Source organism: Petromyzon marinus, chromosome 1, assembly GCF_048934315.1.
Source record: "Petromyzon marinus isolate PM22_M1 ecotype Great Lakes invasive population chromosome 1, UKy_Petmar_22M1.pri1.0, whole genome shotgun sequence".
Taxonomy (NCBI): domain Eukaryota; kingdom Metazoa; phylum Chordata; class Hyperoartia; order Petromyzontiformes; family Petromyzontidae; genus Petromyzon; species Petromyzon marinus.
In genome coordinates, this window is record NC_133667.1 from 22356452 (window position 1) to 22371253 (window position 14802).

Sequence of the window (14802 nt, forward strand, 5' to 3'; positions counted from 1 at the left end):
AGGGAAGGAGGTTCTCACCCAAGATTTGACGGTACATGGCCCCGTCCATCGTCCCTTTGATGCGGTGAAGTTGTCCTGTCCCCTTAGAAAAACACCCCCAAAGCATAATGTTTCCACCTCCATGTTTGACGGTGGGGAATGGTGTTCTTGGGGTCATAGGCAGCATTCCTCCTCCTCCAAACACGTCGAGTTGAGTTGATGCCAAAGAGCTCCATTTTGGTCTCATCTGACCACAACACTTTCACCCAGTTGTCCTTTGAATCATTCAGATGTTCATTGGCAAACTTCAGACGGGCATGTATATGTGCTTTCTTGAGCAAGGGGACCTTGTGGGCGCTGCAGGATTTCAGTCCTTCACGGCGTAGTGTGTTACCAATTGTTTTCTTGGTGACTATGGTCCCAGCTGGCTTGAGATCATTGAGAAGAGCCTCCTGTGTAGTTCTGGGCTGATTCCTCACCGTTCTCATGATCATTGCAACTCCACGAGGTGAGATCTTACATGGAGCCCCAGGCCGAGGGAGATTGACAGTTCTTTTGTGTTCCTTCCATTTGCGAATAATCGCACCAACTGTTGTCACCTTCTCACCAAGCTGCTTGGCAATGGTCTTGTAGCCCATTCCAGCCTTGTGTAGGTCTACAATCTTGTCCCTGACATCCTTGGAGAGCTCTTTGGTCTTGGCCATGATGAAGAGTTTGGAATCTGATTGATTGCTTCTGTGGACAGGTGTCTTTTATACAGGTAACAAGCTGAGATTAGGAGCACTCCCTTTAAGAGTGTGCTCCTAATCTCAGCTCGTTACCTGTATTAGGAGCACACTCTTAAAGTGAGTGCTCCTTATCTCAGCTTGTTACCTGTATAAAAGACACCTGGGAGCCAGAAATCTTTCTGATTGAGAGGGGGTCAAATACTTATTTCCCTCATTAAAATGCAAATCAATTTATAACATTTTTGACATGCGTTTTTCTGGATTTTGTTGTTGTTATTCTGTCTCTCACTGTTCAAATAAACCTACCATTACAATTATAGACTGATCATTTGTTTGTCGGTGGGCAAACGTACAAAATCAGCAGGGGGTCAAAAACTTTTTTCCCTCACTGCAGTAAACAACAATGTTAACGTACAGTCCTTGGAGGAAGGCCTCGTCACATGTCAGTTATGGTGTTGTTTGACCATATTTCAACACACCCGTCTGTGTGGGTTGGTGAAGGTGGGGGGAGGTGCCCAGGACCGGTTTGGATGTGCAGGGCCCTAACCACTAACCCTCACTCGGTGTTTCATGTGAATGAATATATAATTAGAGATCTTTACACGAAAAGAAATAAACATTGACATTTCTACATCTCTCTAGATTTGAAGTTTTCGTGGCTGCAGGAATCCATACACTTTGGTTCTTTCGGTAAAGTCACGTAGGTAGAAAATAAAATAAATTAAATCACGTCGTCGCAACATCATCAGGTGGAAACAACCACAGCAATAAACAATTGCTAAAGTAGGCAAAAAAAGTCGTGATTTCATTTATTTTATTTTATACCTACGTGACTTTTCCGAAAGAACCAAAGAGTATTTCTACATCTCCTTCCAGATGGGGGCCATTCGTTACTAAAACAAGCAATAAATTGTCTGCACGACTGCATTTTACCTGTAATTTAAAGTGCTCATTAGTTAGGATGTCACATTGCATGCAAGCGTGCACAATAGCCATAGATCATAAGTGATACGAATCGCTTTTTTGAGCCACCAATCTGCGTGTTTATCATTTCCTTATTTTCCCAATGACAACCCTTTATTGCCCTAATATCCTACTTGGCTCTGTTCCATCGTCCTCATAATATATATAAACATTTATTATATATCTGTGTTTTGTAATGATTCATAGCTTTTTACAGAAGCAACTCTGTGACCTGTTTCGGTGAACAAATATATTCTAAGGTCGCGCTCATTACACACAAAGTGCTTGCCACAAATGAACCACAATACCTTGCTGATCTCGTCAAGTATCATAAACCGTCAAGCGAACTCCGGTCACCCTCGCAGCAGTGGCTTCGGGGCGAGCGCGCTTTCACATGCACTTACGTGGCCGTCTGGAACGCTTTTCCTTACGACATTAGGAAGCCACTGGAGCTATGCACTTTTAAATAATATAGATTGAAAATAAATCACGAGGTTTCGGCGGCGCGACACAAGCGTCCGCCAGCAGGTGGGAAAGCATGGTCTGCTGCTGAGGCAGACTGCAGCAGCAGGACCAAGGCTTTCCCACCTGATGACGGACGCTTGTGTTGCGCCGCCGAAACGCCGTGATTTACTTTATTTTCTACCTACGTGACTTTACTGAAAGAACCAAAGAGTATGGATTCCTGCAGTCACGAAAGCTTCAAATCAAGATTCAAATCAAGATAGATTGAAAATGTATGTCTTTGAAACTGCTTTTTGTGTTTAGTTTGTTGTCCTTCCCCGCGCCTCCGATTAGCATGGTTGGCTACGTACGGTGCGAAAGAAGTAAAAAATACATACAGCGGTGTGTAGTAAGTCAAAGTTCACGTGTCAACATTAGTGTGAATAATAATAAACGCTATTTATAACACCCACATATTTCACAAATCGACCGCACTTTTCGGTTGAAAACTCTGAGGCGCGTTTCTCGTAAGGCAGCCGGAAGAGGTGAGAGCCTAAATTAGTGAGAGCCTGGACAGGCGAGGCTGAACAGGCGAGAGCCTGAATAGGCAAGCTCTGAGCTGCTTATTGATGGTGGATAAAGCTTGGATGCATCGAATGTGCGAAGGGAGAGAGTTCCAGATGGCTGGTGCAGCTACGTAGAAGTGCCGCTCAGCTCAAGATGGTACTGGCTCTGGGTACAATTAGAAGATTATTCGACATGCTCCGAAGGATGCGGCGATTTGCTGTCGTCGCTGGGTGGAGCAGGGTGGAGGGCTATGACGGGAGACCTTGAAAGAGAGCTTCGTTGCAAGGGATAGAGATTTTTGTACTGCGCTCTTGATTTGATGGGGAGCCGGTTTAAAGTTGTTTGCGAAGCCATGTGGTTGCGCCTATTAGCCAAGGACACCTCGAGAAAGGTTGAACCTGTTCTTTCAACTTGCTAATGTCATTACATTTAAATATATTTTTACTACTGCAGAGTTATATTTGATAAATGCATGCTTTTCGCACATCATCATGTGTGTTGATTAGAGTTGATTATTGTTACTGAAAGCAATTTTTTGCAAGACCTGTGTGGTCTGGAAATATAACAGGTTATTATTTCTTACGAATGTATGAGCTTCACTGAGCTTCACGGCTGAACATGATTTAATTTTGCAGTACGAAAACAATTAAGTACGAACGTTGCCCTTCTGCGAACACAATCGATGGATATTTTGAGCACAAGGGTTTCTTTCTCACGTACTTTTATAGTTAAACTTGTGAATAGATCAAGCTGGCATAAATTTTTAAAGAGATTTCAGTGCCGTACATCACTACCGTTTGGAATTTCCCGTCACAGTCGCACAATATCTGTATTCCACCGGTAGAGAAGTCTTCCGGATAGGCATGCAACTATTTCACGCCATTTGGATTTAGCATCATCACTTGTCAATTATTTTTTTCATAAAATGCATATTTGCATAACCTGGACGAACTTTTGTTGGAGATGGTTACCGCAGACATCTCAACCAATCACAGGCCCTGTAATCCAAGCAGCCCCTGTTGATAAACAGTCCATTTAATTGAATGGCCAGCTGTTATGGCACTGGTCATTAGTGATGTTCACATCTGCGGTGTTGATGTATATATTTGACCCTGCTTTATTTGTAGGAATTGTATTGGCGTGGAGCAGTGGTGCAGTAGCTCTGGACCTGACCACCTGAGTTCGATTCCCAAACGCAGCCAACTTTAGTGGGGAGTATAATATTTGAACTGGTCCTAGCCGTCCCCAGTCTGTATGATGTACAAGTCAAACAATTCCTGTGGTATTTCCGTGAAGGTTGCTGCGGTTGCATCTGCATGAATCTAATGTGTTGTTGGGTTGTACCACCTGTTGTTTGACATAATGTCCGATGTTTCGTGACACCTTCTGGGAGATTCTCCAGAAACTGAATTCAGCTCCAACCTGAGAGTACATTTAATAATCAACCCCCTTGACTGGCGTCGAATGGAGAGGCAGGAGTGGATTGACAAAAAAGTCTGCAAAATGTCATTGTACGTTATGGACACCAGTCGTGCTGGAAACATTGTTCCCGTGCCGGCGCACAGGCCGACAGCTCGAGTGAAGAGGGCCTCACGGGAGCGACTGCAGCAGCGGACGCGACAGGGCCCCTGTCGGTGCCATACCTCTCCCCGATGGTTCTGCGCAAGGAGCTGGAACGTCTGATGGAGGATGAGGGCGATCGCACGGTGTGCTCTGTCGCGTTGCTGCAGCAGCACCCCATCCTCTTCTGGAACCTGCTGTGGTACTTCCAGCGCCTGCAGCTGCCCAGCCACCTGCCCGCGCTGCTGCTGCTGTCACGGCTCGGCCACTCGGGCACACAGGTGTGTCAAGTCGGCCAGTTTATAAGCGAGCGAGCTAGTGAGCTAGTGGTTGAGCTGGTTAACTAGGGAGCGAGCTTGTTAGCTAGGGAGCGAGCTTGTTAGCTAGGGAGCGAGCTAGTGAGCGAGATAGGGAGTGAGATAGTGAGCTCAGGAGCGAGGTAGTTATCTACGGAGGGAGCTAGCGAGCGAATGCCCATTGCAATGCAGGATTTATTGATTGTTTAGTGGAATATGTAATGAGTTAAACAAATTAGCATTGCAAGACCATTTAAAATGCAGCCAATATAAGTACTGCAACAAAACAACGGATGCATCGTAAAATCTATCGTCTGAAATCAAATAAAGAATATAGTCTAATAAATGTGAAATGGGATTAAATAAATAGATAAAAATGAAAAATGCAGGTGTGCTCTCTATAAATAAAGACACATTCATGTACTGTGTTATGAAAGAAACCAGGTGTGAGCCAACCTGTCAAAGCGGTCCTCGGGTAATAGACAATAGAAATAAATGGGTTTCGTCATAAAAAAAATAGGATTTAAGGTACAGACATTGGTTTACATGTGCCAATATAAACAACGAATTGCATGCAAACAAGACCCACACCCTGATGCTCAAACAATGACGCCAGCGTAAATATACCAGAGTTCAAAGGAGCAAACTGAAAGCCCGATTGAGAAAGGCTGTAAACTGTCGTATCTCCAAACACAAGTTTGCAAAATTGCACGCCTCCACTTTTAAAGGCACTTTTTTTAAAACCTCAACAGTTTGACTAAGCAAGAGAATACCTTACGTAACAGTGGCCCGTAGTGACCCTGGTGTGTGTGTGGAGCAGCACGATTAAGAAAGGCTGTAAACTATGGTATCCCCAAACACAAATTTGCGAAATTGCAAGCCTCTACTTTAAAGGCACTTTTTTTAAAACCTCAACAGTTCGACTAAGCCAGAGAATGTCTTGCTTAACAGTGGACAGTGGTGACCCTGGTTTGTGTGTGTGTGTGGAGCAGAAGTGTAGCGGTTAGCGCGCTGTGCTATGAACCCATTGACATGAGTTTGATTCCCGCTCACGGCCACCAACACCGGTGGTGATTATCTAAACCAGTCGTGGGCCTCCCCTAGGTCAACTTAGGCTCAAGTGAGTACCTGGTACGGTGTGTAAAAACATCCCCACTAGGGAGACAAAGGCGGTTGGGCATGGTGCTGGCCACCCACCCCCTCGTTTACCGTACCGGCCTTCATAGGTGCTACTCGCTAACAGCACTTGCCCCAACAGTGTGTTAAGTCTACATGGGGACACTTTGTTTTTGTCACACAGACTCCGCAGAGTGGGGGTCCGCGGGAGGGAAGGCGCGTGCTGGTGCACACGCTCTGGGACAACCGCAAGCTGCACCAGGACCTGGAACAACCGCTCTATGTCCTGTGGGACACCCTCGGTGAGAAATGCGTTTGTTCCCACTGCCAAAGCCCCTTGCTGTCAGTGCAGGCACTTGAGCAAATTGAGTTTCAATGCCATCAATTTTCTGTCATCATATATTCTATCCCGTGGGCCATCATTCCATGGATGATGGACCACGGGATAGACTAATGACGGAGTGCGAGCCAGGGGATGGACCGCATCCGTTTAACGAGGAGTCCACTGAAGAGGTAGAGCGATGAAATCAGTTCCACGGTGGCGAGATGTTAAATACCTCGCCTGGTATGCAGGAGGTCGTGGGTTCGATCCCGACCCTGACGCCTGTATATTTGGAGTCTGCATGTCTCTCTTTCCCCGTGGTCACTGGGATTTTTATCCAGGTCCTCTGGTTTTTCCCTCCACATTTAGAAATGTGCATTAAATGTCCACGTGATGAGCCACTTCGTTGAGCTAATATTTGTGGCCAAGTCGCTTCTGAAAAAGAGCTACATAGCTCAGTGGGCCTTACCTAGTAAAATAAAAAATAGTTTAATAGTTTTAGTTTAGGTCGTGTGGCGGTAGCAGGTTCGTGCGAGTTGGCAGTGGCTTGGGGAGACCTTCATCTCGGACTGGATTGGTCATGGCTAATGATGTTGATGTATTTTATGTCAGGTCACCCTTGCCAAAAGATACTGTACACTCAACTGCTTCCAAATTAAATTCATTTCTTTCGAATCAAATGTGGTTCTTCAATAAGATTATATTTTTTTACATTTACAAATAGTAAGCTGCCAAAGAACAATACGAACCCCAAAATGTTGTTAACCCGCACCACCTCTATTTGTTGCAGGAATCGCGTTCTCTCGCTTTACAGCGGTTGAAGCAAAACAGTGAAATTCTGGACGTGGCCGCAGTAAATGAGGCAGATTGTAGCATATATCAGAGCCTCTTCAAATCTAATAAAATAGTTTTGGCCTGATCATATGCTCACGTAAGGCTCTCATCTTGTTACAACTGAAGCATGGATGTGTAGTGGCTATATATTCTTGAAAAAAAAAAGGTCTGATATGTGAAATGTATCTTTAAAATGAACACAAATAGCAAGAGTGTAGCAATTAAACGCTCTTCTGGATGCCAAAGTATCCGGAAATGTGTACATGTCCCGAGAGGTTTTACATGTTATGCAGCATGCACTCATCAAACTCTACTCCTTATACACCTCTAGATGTGCAATGTTATTGATGGAAGTGTAAGACTTAATTTGGTTTATATTGTATGCCGGGGATTTTAAAGGAAGAATTTTCAGTCTTTTTCAAATTGTATTGCCAGTGTGCTATTGTCATCGTGTCATGAGATAAACATTCCGTTCGGAAATCTCGCAGTTGTGTGGCTCCGTGTGTCCGGAAACAGTTGCACAAGAGATTTTCACAGAACCTCGAAAACAAAATGCTATTTTAAGTGCCATTTTAAGTGCCATTTTTACACAAACGGGGACATTTTCCTACACACTTTACCCTGAGATTTGTCTTGATCATATCGTAGTGATATTGTAATTCTCATATCTAGAATTTTGGCAGATTAGGTGGAAACCCACATTTTTAAATATGGTTTGGCGATAGTTGCTTTTCAAATCAGCAATGCTGTGTTTTTACTCTCATGGAGATGCAATTTTTTGTTTTTCATATTGCTTCTTAGTGCAAATGCAACTCAAGGCCCTGTACAAAATATATGGCGCGTGCACTAGGGGGACTCCTAAAAATATTTTTAAAGCTCTTCGTATAGACGAGACAGTCAGCAGTAGGCAGCGGAGAAGATGAAGTTCTTGATGTTCAACTTTCATTGGGGGAAGGGAATTTGCAGTATGGATGGCTAGAGGGGGAGGGAGTTTGAGCGAAAACTCACTCAGATGAGTTGGCAATTTTTTCTTGGTTATCTCGTTCTCCGTCTGCAGTGTCTGCGGAAGGTTCGCCAGCCCCAGACGTCGAGCCCCCCGCGGCCCCTGTTCCCAGCCCCGGCCCTGGCTCGGGCAACGCCTCGCCCGGCAAGGCGGGCCAAAACCCCGGCAAGCTGAACCTGAGCCGCAATGACCTGGAGCGCATGGAGAAGCACATCAAGGGCAACGACGTCTACAGCCCCATCTGCCAGCTGCTGGATGCCTGGAGCCATCGCAACCGCAACCTTCGCAGACACAGGTCGGAAAGCAGGCGCTACCATTGGCCGGTGGCGAGATGTTAACTCCCTCGCCTGGTATAGAGGAGGCCGTGGGTTCGATTTTGACCCTAACGCCTGTATGTTTGAAGTTTTCACGTCTCGCTCCCTGAGTCCACGTGGACTCTTCTCTGGGTCCTCCGGTTTTTCTATGCACATTTAGAAACATGCACATTTAGAAACACCCTGTGTAGTTGGCCGCTATACATTTCCACGTGATAAGCCACTTCGTTGAGCTATCATTTGTGGCCAGGTCGCTTCTGAAAAAGAGCTATATAGCTCAGTGGGCCTTACCTGGTAAATTAAAAATAGTTAAGTCTGGAATGCTCTACCTTCCGATATTAGGTAGCCAATGCAGCTATGCACTTTACATTCTAATTTTAAAATTAATTTATTTCGAACTGCTTTTTGTCTTTAGTTCTTTGTCCTCCCCCCACACCTCCGATCAGCACGGTTGGCTATGTATGGTGCAAAAGAAGTTAAATATGCATACATATATTCAAATAAGTTATACATACATGGAGCATTGCAGGTGAAAGGAGCTTAGTGTAAAGCTTAGTGTTACTTTTTAATTGTAGTGAACATTATTTGAGTCTAGCTTGCTCATGTCCTGCACAGAGAAATTAACTTATTGCTAAACCTTTACCCTGTGTCTGTTCTAGAGCATTCTTAACATTTTTCAATGCTAAAATGGTTATTGCCAGGCATAAGGAGGCATATTGATCACGAAAATACATTTTTATCTTTATCCGTACTATGTTGTATGTATGTTGAACTTCTTTCGCACAGTACGTAGCCACCCGTGTTAATCGGAGGTGCGGGTTGAATACTACTATGGTCTTTAAATAGCTGGATTTGGGTTTTTTTTTTTTCTGGACAGTGCTACTTTGAGAACTTTGTTTATGTTTCACACTTTATCGCACTACTGCAAGCGGACCTGCTGCACAAGCCGCCACATCAGGTTTTGTCAGTGTGCTAACCTGAATTTGTGTCTCTCGAAACAAGCATGAAACTCGGCTTAGCACGTTAAATGAAAAATTACTATGTAAGGTTTGCGGCAAACAAGCTTATGAACGTTTAACCGCATGTTTTCATGCTGCCGTGTTGTGACTGCACAAGAGAGTTGTATTGTGAAGACGCAGGCAGTGGTTTTGTGATGTCATCCTCTTGGATTGTTCCCGAACAAACATGGGAAATCAGTCCCCCTTCATTACTAGACTTAAGGTACAGTTGGAATATAATGGGCGATAATAATACCAATATAATGAAACTGCCCACCATAACCAAAAAGCATTTGCCTTTTTAACGTTGTGAAAATTCAGAAAAGACATTCTGAAATTGTAGACGTATACAAATATGCCCTGTATATACAATCATTCTCAGCCTATTTGTGTAATGCTGCTGCTGTAAATAACGGATACCCATCGTACAACAGATTGTGACAATTGTCACTGTCTTCATCCTCTTCACTACCATCAGCATTTCCCAGTGATATGTTGGGGATTCTGTGACAATGCTACATGTCCAAAAATGCATTCAGCTTTCTCTCCAAGTTAATCAACTCCTATTCACAGCGACAGCGATGCAAGTGACCTTGCTTTGCTTCCCCAATGTTTCCCAATGAGAGGGGGATGGGGCGTTGCTTGTTTGCTTTCGCAGCTAATGTTGACTCACAGGTGTTTGGGCGAGGTTGCGAAAATATGATCGTGCACACCTGTTAGCACAAGGGTTCTAAATAGAAAATTTTACAATTTGAAGGATTTGCTTACTCTTGACGTCTTGCAGCTTTACACAATAGAGCGGCAGTCACAGTCAGCGAACGCGTGGATATTTACCGATGCGATAGATTACGCTGGCAGTCGACCTGTCTGTGTGAACCTGATGGGTGACTAGCAGTGCGTGTCTGTGTGTTGATGGCGCAATTGCAGCGGTAGTGTAGCCGTTAGCGCCGCTGCGCTCTGAATACGACGATCCGAGTTCGATTCCCACTCACTGCTTACACCAGTGACGATGTTATCTGAACCGGTCCTGGGCATTCCCGAAGTCGACCCGGTCTCGAAATGAGTACCTGATGTGGTGTGTAAAAACCATCACTCGGGAGACAAAGATGGCCAGGCGTGGTGCTGGCCATGCCGTCCTGCCTTCGTAGGTGCTCGCAAGCAGCACTTTGGCCAAAAGGTCTGTTAAGGCTTTGTCTTTGTTGATGACGCAAAGCCAAACACACTTTCATCAGTTTCAACAGCATTCTCTTATGCACCTAAAGTGATCGCTCTTCCAGGTTCAAAATAGTCTTATCCAACAATGATTGTTGGGTCAGTTGGTTGGTTTTAGTTGCAAAACATATGATCACACAAAGCTTGTTGGTTCAGAAGTCCAAGATAGAATTGACACCGTACGACTGTTATTGTCTTGTACCTTTGCACATTAAAGCTGGAGTCACAGATTGGCATGAGTGTGACACATTGGTAGTGCAATGTCAGTCATTCCAACAACGAACCTGATCAAAGGCTAAGTGTGCGTGTTCTATGGCACACAGCCAAACGAAACAAACTTTCAATTGCTTCCTCCACATTCTCTTTGCTGGCTGCAGTGAGTACTTGCAACGGTAAGTAATATATTTAATTAGTATTTGAAGCTCCGTTGGAGTGTTTACTTGGCACATTCAGCAACAACAGATGAATGTGGCAATATGCATGCGTTTCTTCAAACAGCGTTTGCAGCAAGCTACATCTGCTGCAAAGGGAACCTCGGTGTTATTTTTTATAACCTCATTGTTTTATTTGTTCTACGCATCAGGGCAGTGGTGCAGTGGTTGTTGGCATGTCAGCTTTATTCCCGGCCACAGCTAACGTGTCTTGTGGTGTGTAGTTTGTTGTCCTTCCCCCGCACCTCCGATTATCACCGTTGGGCTACATACGGTGCAAAGTAAGTTCAACGTAAATTTTAAAGTGGGGAGGGATATTTTAACCAGTTCTGGTCTCTCCCCCCCCCTTCACCAATCCTCACTAAACAGCGTGGTAAAGTATGGTCAAATTACCTCCATGACTGACAAAACAGGGGTGGAAGCCATCATCCGGCAATGTTTACACAGAAGGCTGAGAGCTATTACAGGCGTGTCTCGCTTAACGAGCGTCATTTTTTTACGATAATTCGCTATCACGAGCAATTTGAACCTTGCCCAGTTGGCACAAATGTTCCCGTAATGAGTGGAGACTGATCTATCAGTCAGGGGGGCACCACCGCCTCCAGTTGTTTCTTTACCACTCTCCTGTGCTGTGTTGCTTAAGCGCTTGATAGGGGTAGGTGCAGAGAGGGGTGGGTGCAGAGAGGGGTGGGTGAGGGGTCTCGTGGTGGTGCTGTTGTGATGGGTGGGTGGCGGGACGGGTGGGCGTGGGGAACGGTGGCGCAACGGTTAGCGCACGGCACTATGAACCCGGCCACCCGAGTTCGATTCCCGCACACGGCCAACACCAGTGACGATAAACTGAACTGGTCCAGGGCCTCCCCTAGGACGACTCACAGCCTCCATTTGAGGGACCTGGTGCGGTGTTTAAACGTCGCCACTCGTGAGTGAAAGGTGGCCGGGCGTTGGTGGTGGCCGGGCGTTGGTGCTGGCCACCGACCACCCCTCGTGTGCTGTACCGGCCTTCATCGGTGCTCGTTAACAGTACTTGACCCAACAGAATGTTAAGGCTATACGGGGATCTTTGTCTTTGGGAGGATGGAAAGAGCGGGAGAGGGCTGTGTGATTGATCGTGAGTGTTTATTTAAAATGTGGTTGTAAGGAGGTGATATCATAGGCTATACTGGGGATCTTCCACTGTGGTTCTTCATGTGTGGTAAAAGTTACATTTGATGTTTTATTACTTTGTAAAAAAATTATACGGTCATTTGTATTTCTCATGTTCAAAAGTGTTGTTCAAGAATGGAACATTTTGAGGCTGAAACGTATCTCAGCCTTTAACGGGGGAGTTAATGGGAAACGATTATCGGTTCACGAGTGTTCGCTTAACAAGCAATTTTCGCGGAATGTATCTCACTCGTTAAGCGAGACACACGTGTACTAATCATGTACATTCATTCTTGGTGGTGCAGGATGCAGGAGTTCAAATTGGGTAACTGTTACATTTGCCAAACCGTCAAAAGTTATTGCAAAGTATGGAATGGCTTTGTTATATTTATTGCCTGTTATTTTGTGACGGTGACACTTGCGATCTTTTACTTTATCCAGGAGCCTATATCGAGAGCTGCTGTTCTTCTCACTGGTGTCCATGGGAGCTGAGAATGTTGACATAAGTGAGTAACGTGGTTATGCCAACCTCCAGCATTGTGCTCATGTATATTCGTGTGTGTGTGTGTGGTTTGCTTTTCTATGAAGTTCTACTCTGCTGTGGAATAAAAAAAAAATTGATAAATGGCATAAAAGAGGGTTGAGATGGTTATCAGTCTCTAACTAAATGTTGGTTGATCAAGGGGCGAGTTAACCTTTTGTCAATCGTGCTGTGTCGACTATTCCTTGAATGACGGAGAATATTTATTTTAAGCCGTGAATTATAAATAATAATAGCTGACGGTTTTTTTTTATCATTAATAATATTGACTCGGGGTTCATCAATCGGGCTAAAATCCTGGACTTTAATCTGATTGAGCATTTTCCATTCTCCTTCAATTCAACACTCAATCCTGACCCTCTTTGAAATAGATTCAGGAGAATGAAAGCTCAGATTACTCAATGACAAAATCAATCACTTTCTCTTGGGCAATACTGACAGCACGCATCCAGTTATCTCAATAATTGTTTGGAATACCAAGGATTTGGTTAGAGATAGGTTTATCTCTATCGGGCCCTATATTCCTAATAAAAAATGTGTTTTTCAAATTGTCCAATTGAAATGTCTTTTGAGATCCCGTAGACGTGATGCCCTGCATTTTCTGATACCAACTACAAATACAAACTACAACGTAAAAAATGTGTATCTTTGTAGATACCAAACTTGTAGTGCAATGAGAAACTTCTATACTGTTACTATTTTTTATTTCACGAGGTAAAGCCCACTGAGCTATGTAGCTCTTTTTCAGACGCGACCTGGCCACAAATGATAGCTCAGCAAATTGGCTTATGTGTAAATGTATTGCAGCCAAGTACTCTTAAACGCATGTTGATTCTAAATCTGGAGGGAAAAGCTGGAGGACCTATAGAAAAATCCACACGACCACGGGGAGAACATGCACACTCCAAATATACTGGCATCAGGGTCAGGATCGAACCCACGACCTGCGTACCAGGCGAGGAAGTAAACATCTCGCCACCAAGTATCACACGACAAGTCTATAGAGTTAAAAGAGTAAAATCATATATTTCCCAGAATAGAAGTGCTCAAGTGTTTCTTACTCGTCATTTCAAGAATACTAATTCAGCATTTCTAGCATATGATTACATGTATAGAAAAGTTGACTCATTCTCCTAGGCAGCTGATAATTCCTACAGGGAATTAAGACATACCACCATCCATTCATTGAACATTCATAATCTCATAGTAATTACAGGGTACCTTCTTGTGTGTTGATAGCATTGCACAAGTCCTAAATGTCAAATTATCTTCTAAGATAATAAAATTATTAACTAAGGACTACAGTCACTGTACAATACCCATACTCCTAAAGCATAAACAGTTATCTTCTTTGGTTCTTTCGGTAAAGTCACGTAGAATGAACCAAAGAAGATTAATCCTTGCAGTCACGAAAGCTTTAAATCGAAACATAAACAGTTACTTCATGTCTGGAAATGAGCGCTAAAACACCTTCCACAGCACAGAATAAATGCAGTAGTTTACTGGCCACTAATAATTTGAATTGCATGGAACAATTGAACTCATTAGATATCATAAGCGTTATTCTCAAGCAGAACAAAGGTTACATTTGCATTTTTCAAATGAGATGCTTTTGCAAAAGAGCCACGAATGGTTGGAGGTGTCCTCTGCTGTCATCCCATGTTGTAACCTTTTTCATGTTTTATTGCAACCTGCCATAAAGCCTGCCGGTTATATGTCACGGAACATTCTCTATGTTTAGTCACCCAACTGGCCTATCCTTGCTTTTTACAATATTTGAGGATGTGTTCACATCCACAGCATGTTTACTTATAATTTTGCAGCACCAATAATGTCAAGATATTTTTTAGACAAACAAAAATATAGGTATGTGATATCATCTTTCAAGGCTGGCCCGTGGGCCTGTCACACGTTCTGTGGTTATTGACACAAAAATGCATTCCATCCGAGGCTTAAGAGTCAGTGATGCATACTGTGTTGAGTTGGGGAAGAGAAAAGTAACCAGTTTGGGCAGCTATTTTGGACAGGAATAATGCATACAGACACCCCTGTACTGAAAGCAGAGCCAGTCGACTCTGAAATACCAGTTCTTCACTTTCGTTGTTATTGCGGTCATAAATTATAAATAGAAAATGTTTGTATATATGTGAGTTTATTTATTTGTAATTATACTTGAAGCTTTCTTGAGCTGGTTTGTTTTATAGGTTGAATTTACAAACAACTTTGGAAGGGGAGAGGGATCAACGGTAATGTTTAGAGACTGATGTTTGGGGCTAGAATGTGATGTCTGTTGTTGAATGCCTCAGAGAACTACACTCGTGAAGCTTCTGGCATTTCAGTTTAGATGC

At 43.9% G+C, this 14802-nt stretch overlaps 1 protein-coding gene across 4 annotated transcripts in view; it reads left to right on the forward strand.

The window, feature by feature from the left end:
* LOC116956544 (C-myc promoter-binding protein-like) overlaps window positions 1–14802 on the forward strand; it is a 133219-nt gene that overhangs the window by 113223 nt on the left and 5194 nt on the right. For all 4 annotated transcript variants that reach the window (XM_076065699.1, XM_076065689.1, XM_076065681.1 and 1 more), the window contains exons 24-27: window positions 4247–4522; window positions 5838–5955; window positions 7867–8107; window positions 12355–12419. In XM_076065699.1, the coding sequence (XP_075921814.1) occupies window positions 4247–4522; window positions 5838–5955; window positions 7867–8107; window positions 12355–12419 (700 nt within the window). The remainder of the gene's footprint in view (window positions 1–4246; window positions 4523–5837; window positions 5956–7866; window positions 8108–12354; window positions 12420–14802) is intronic.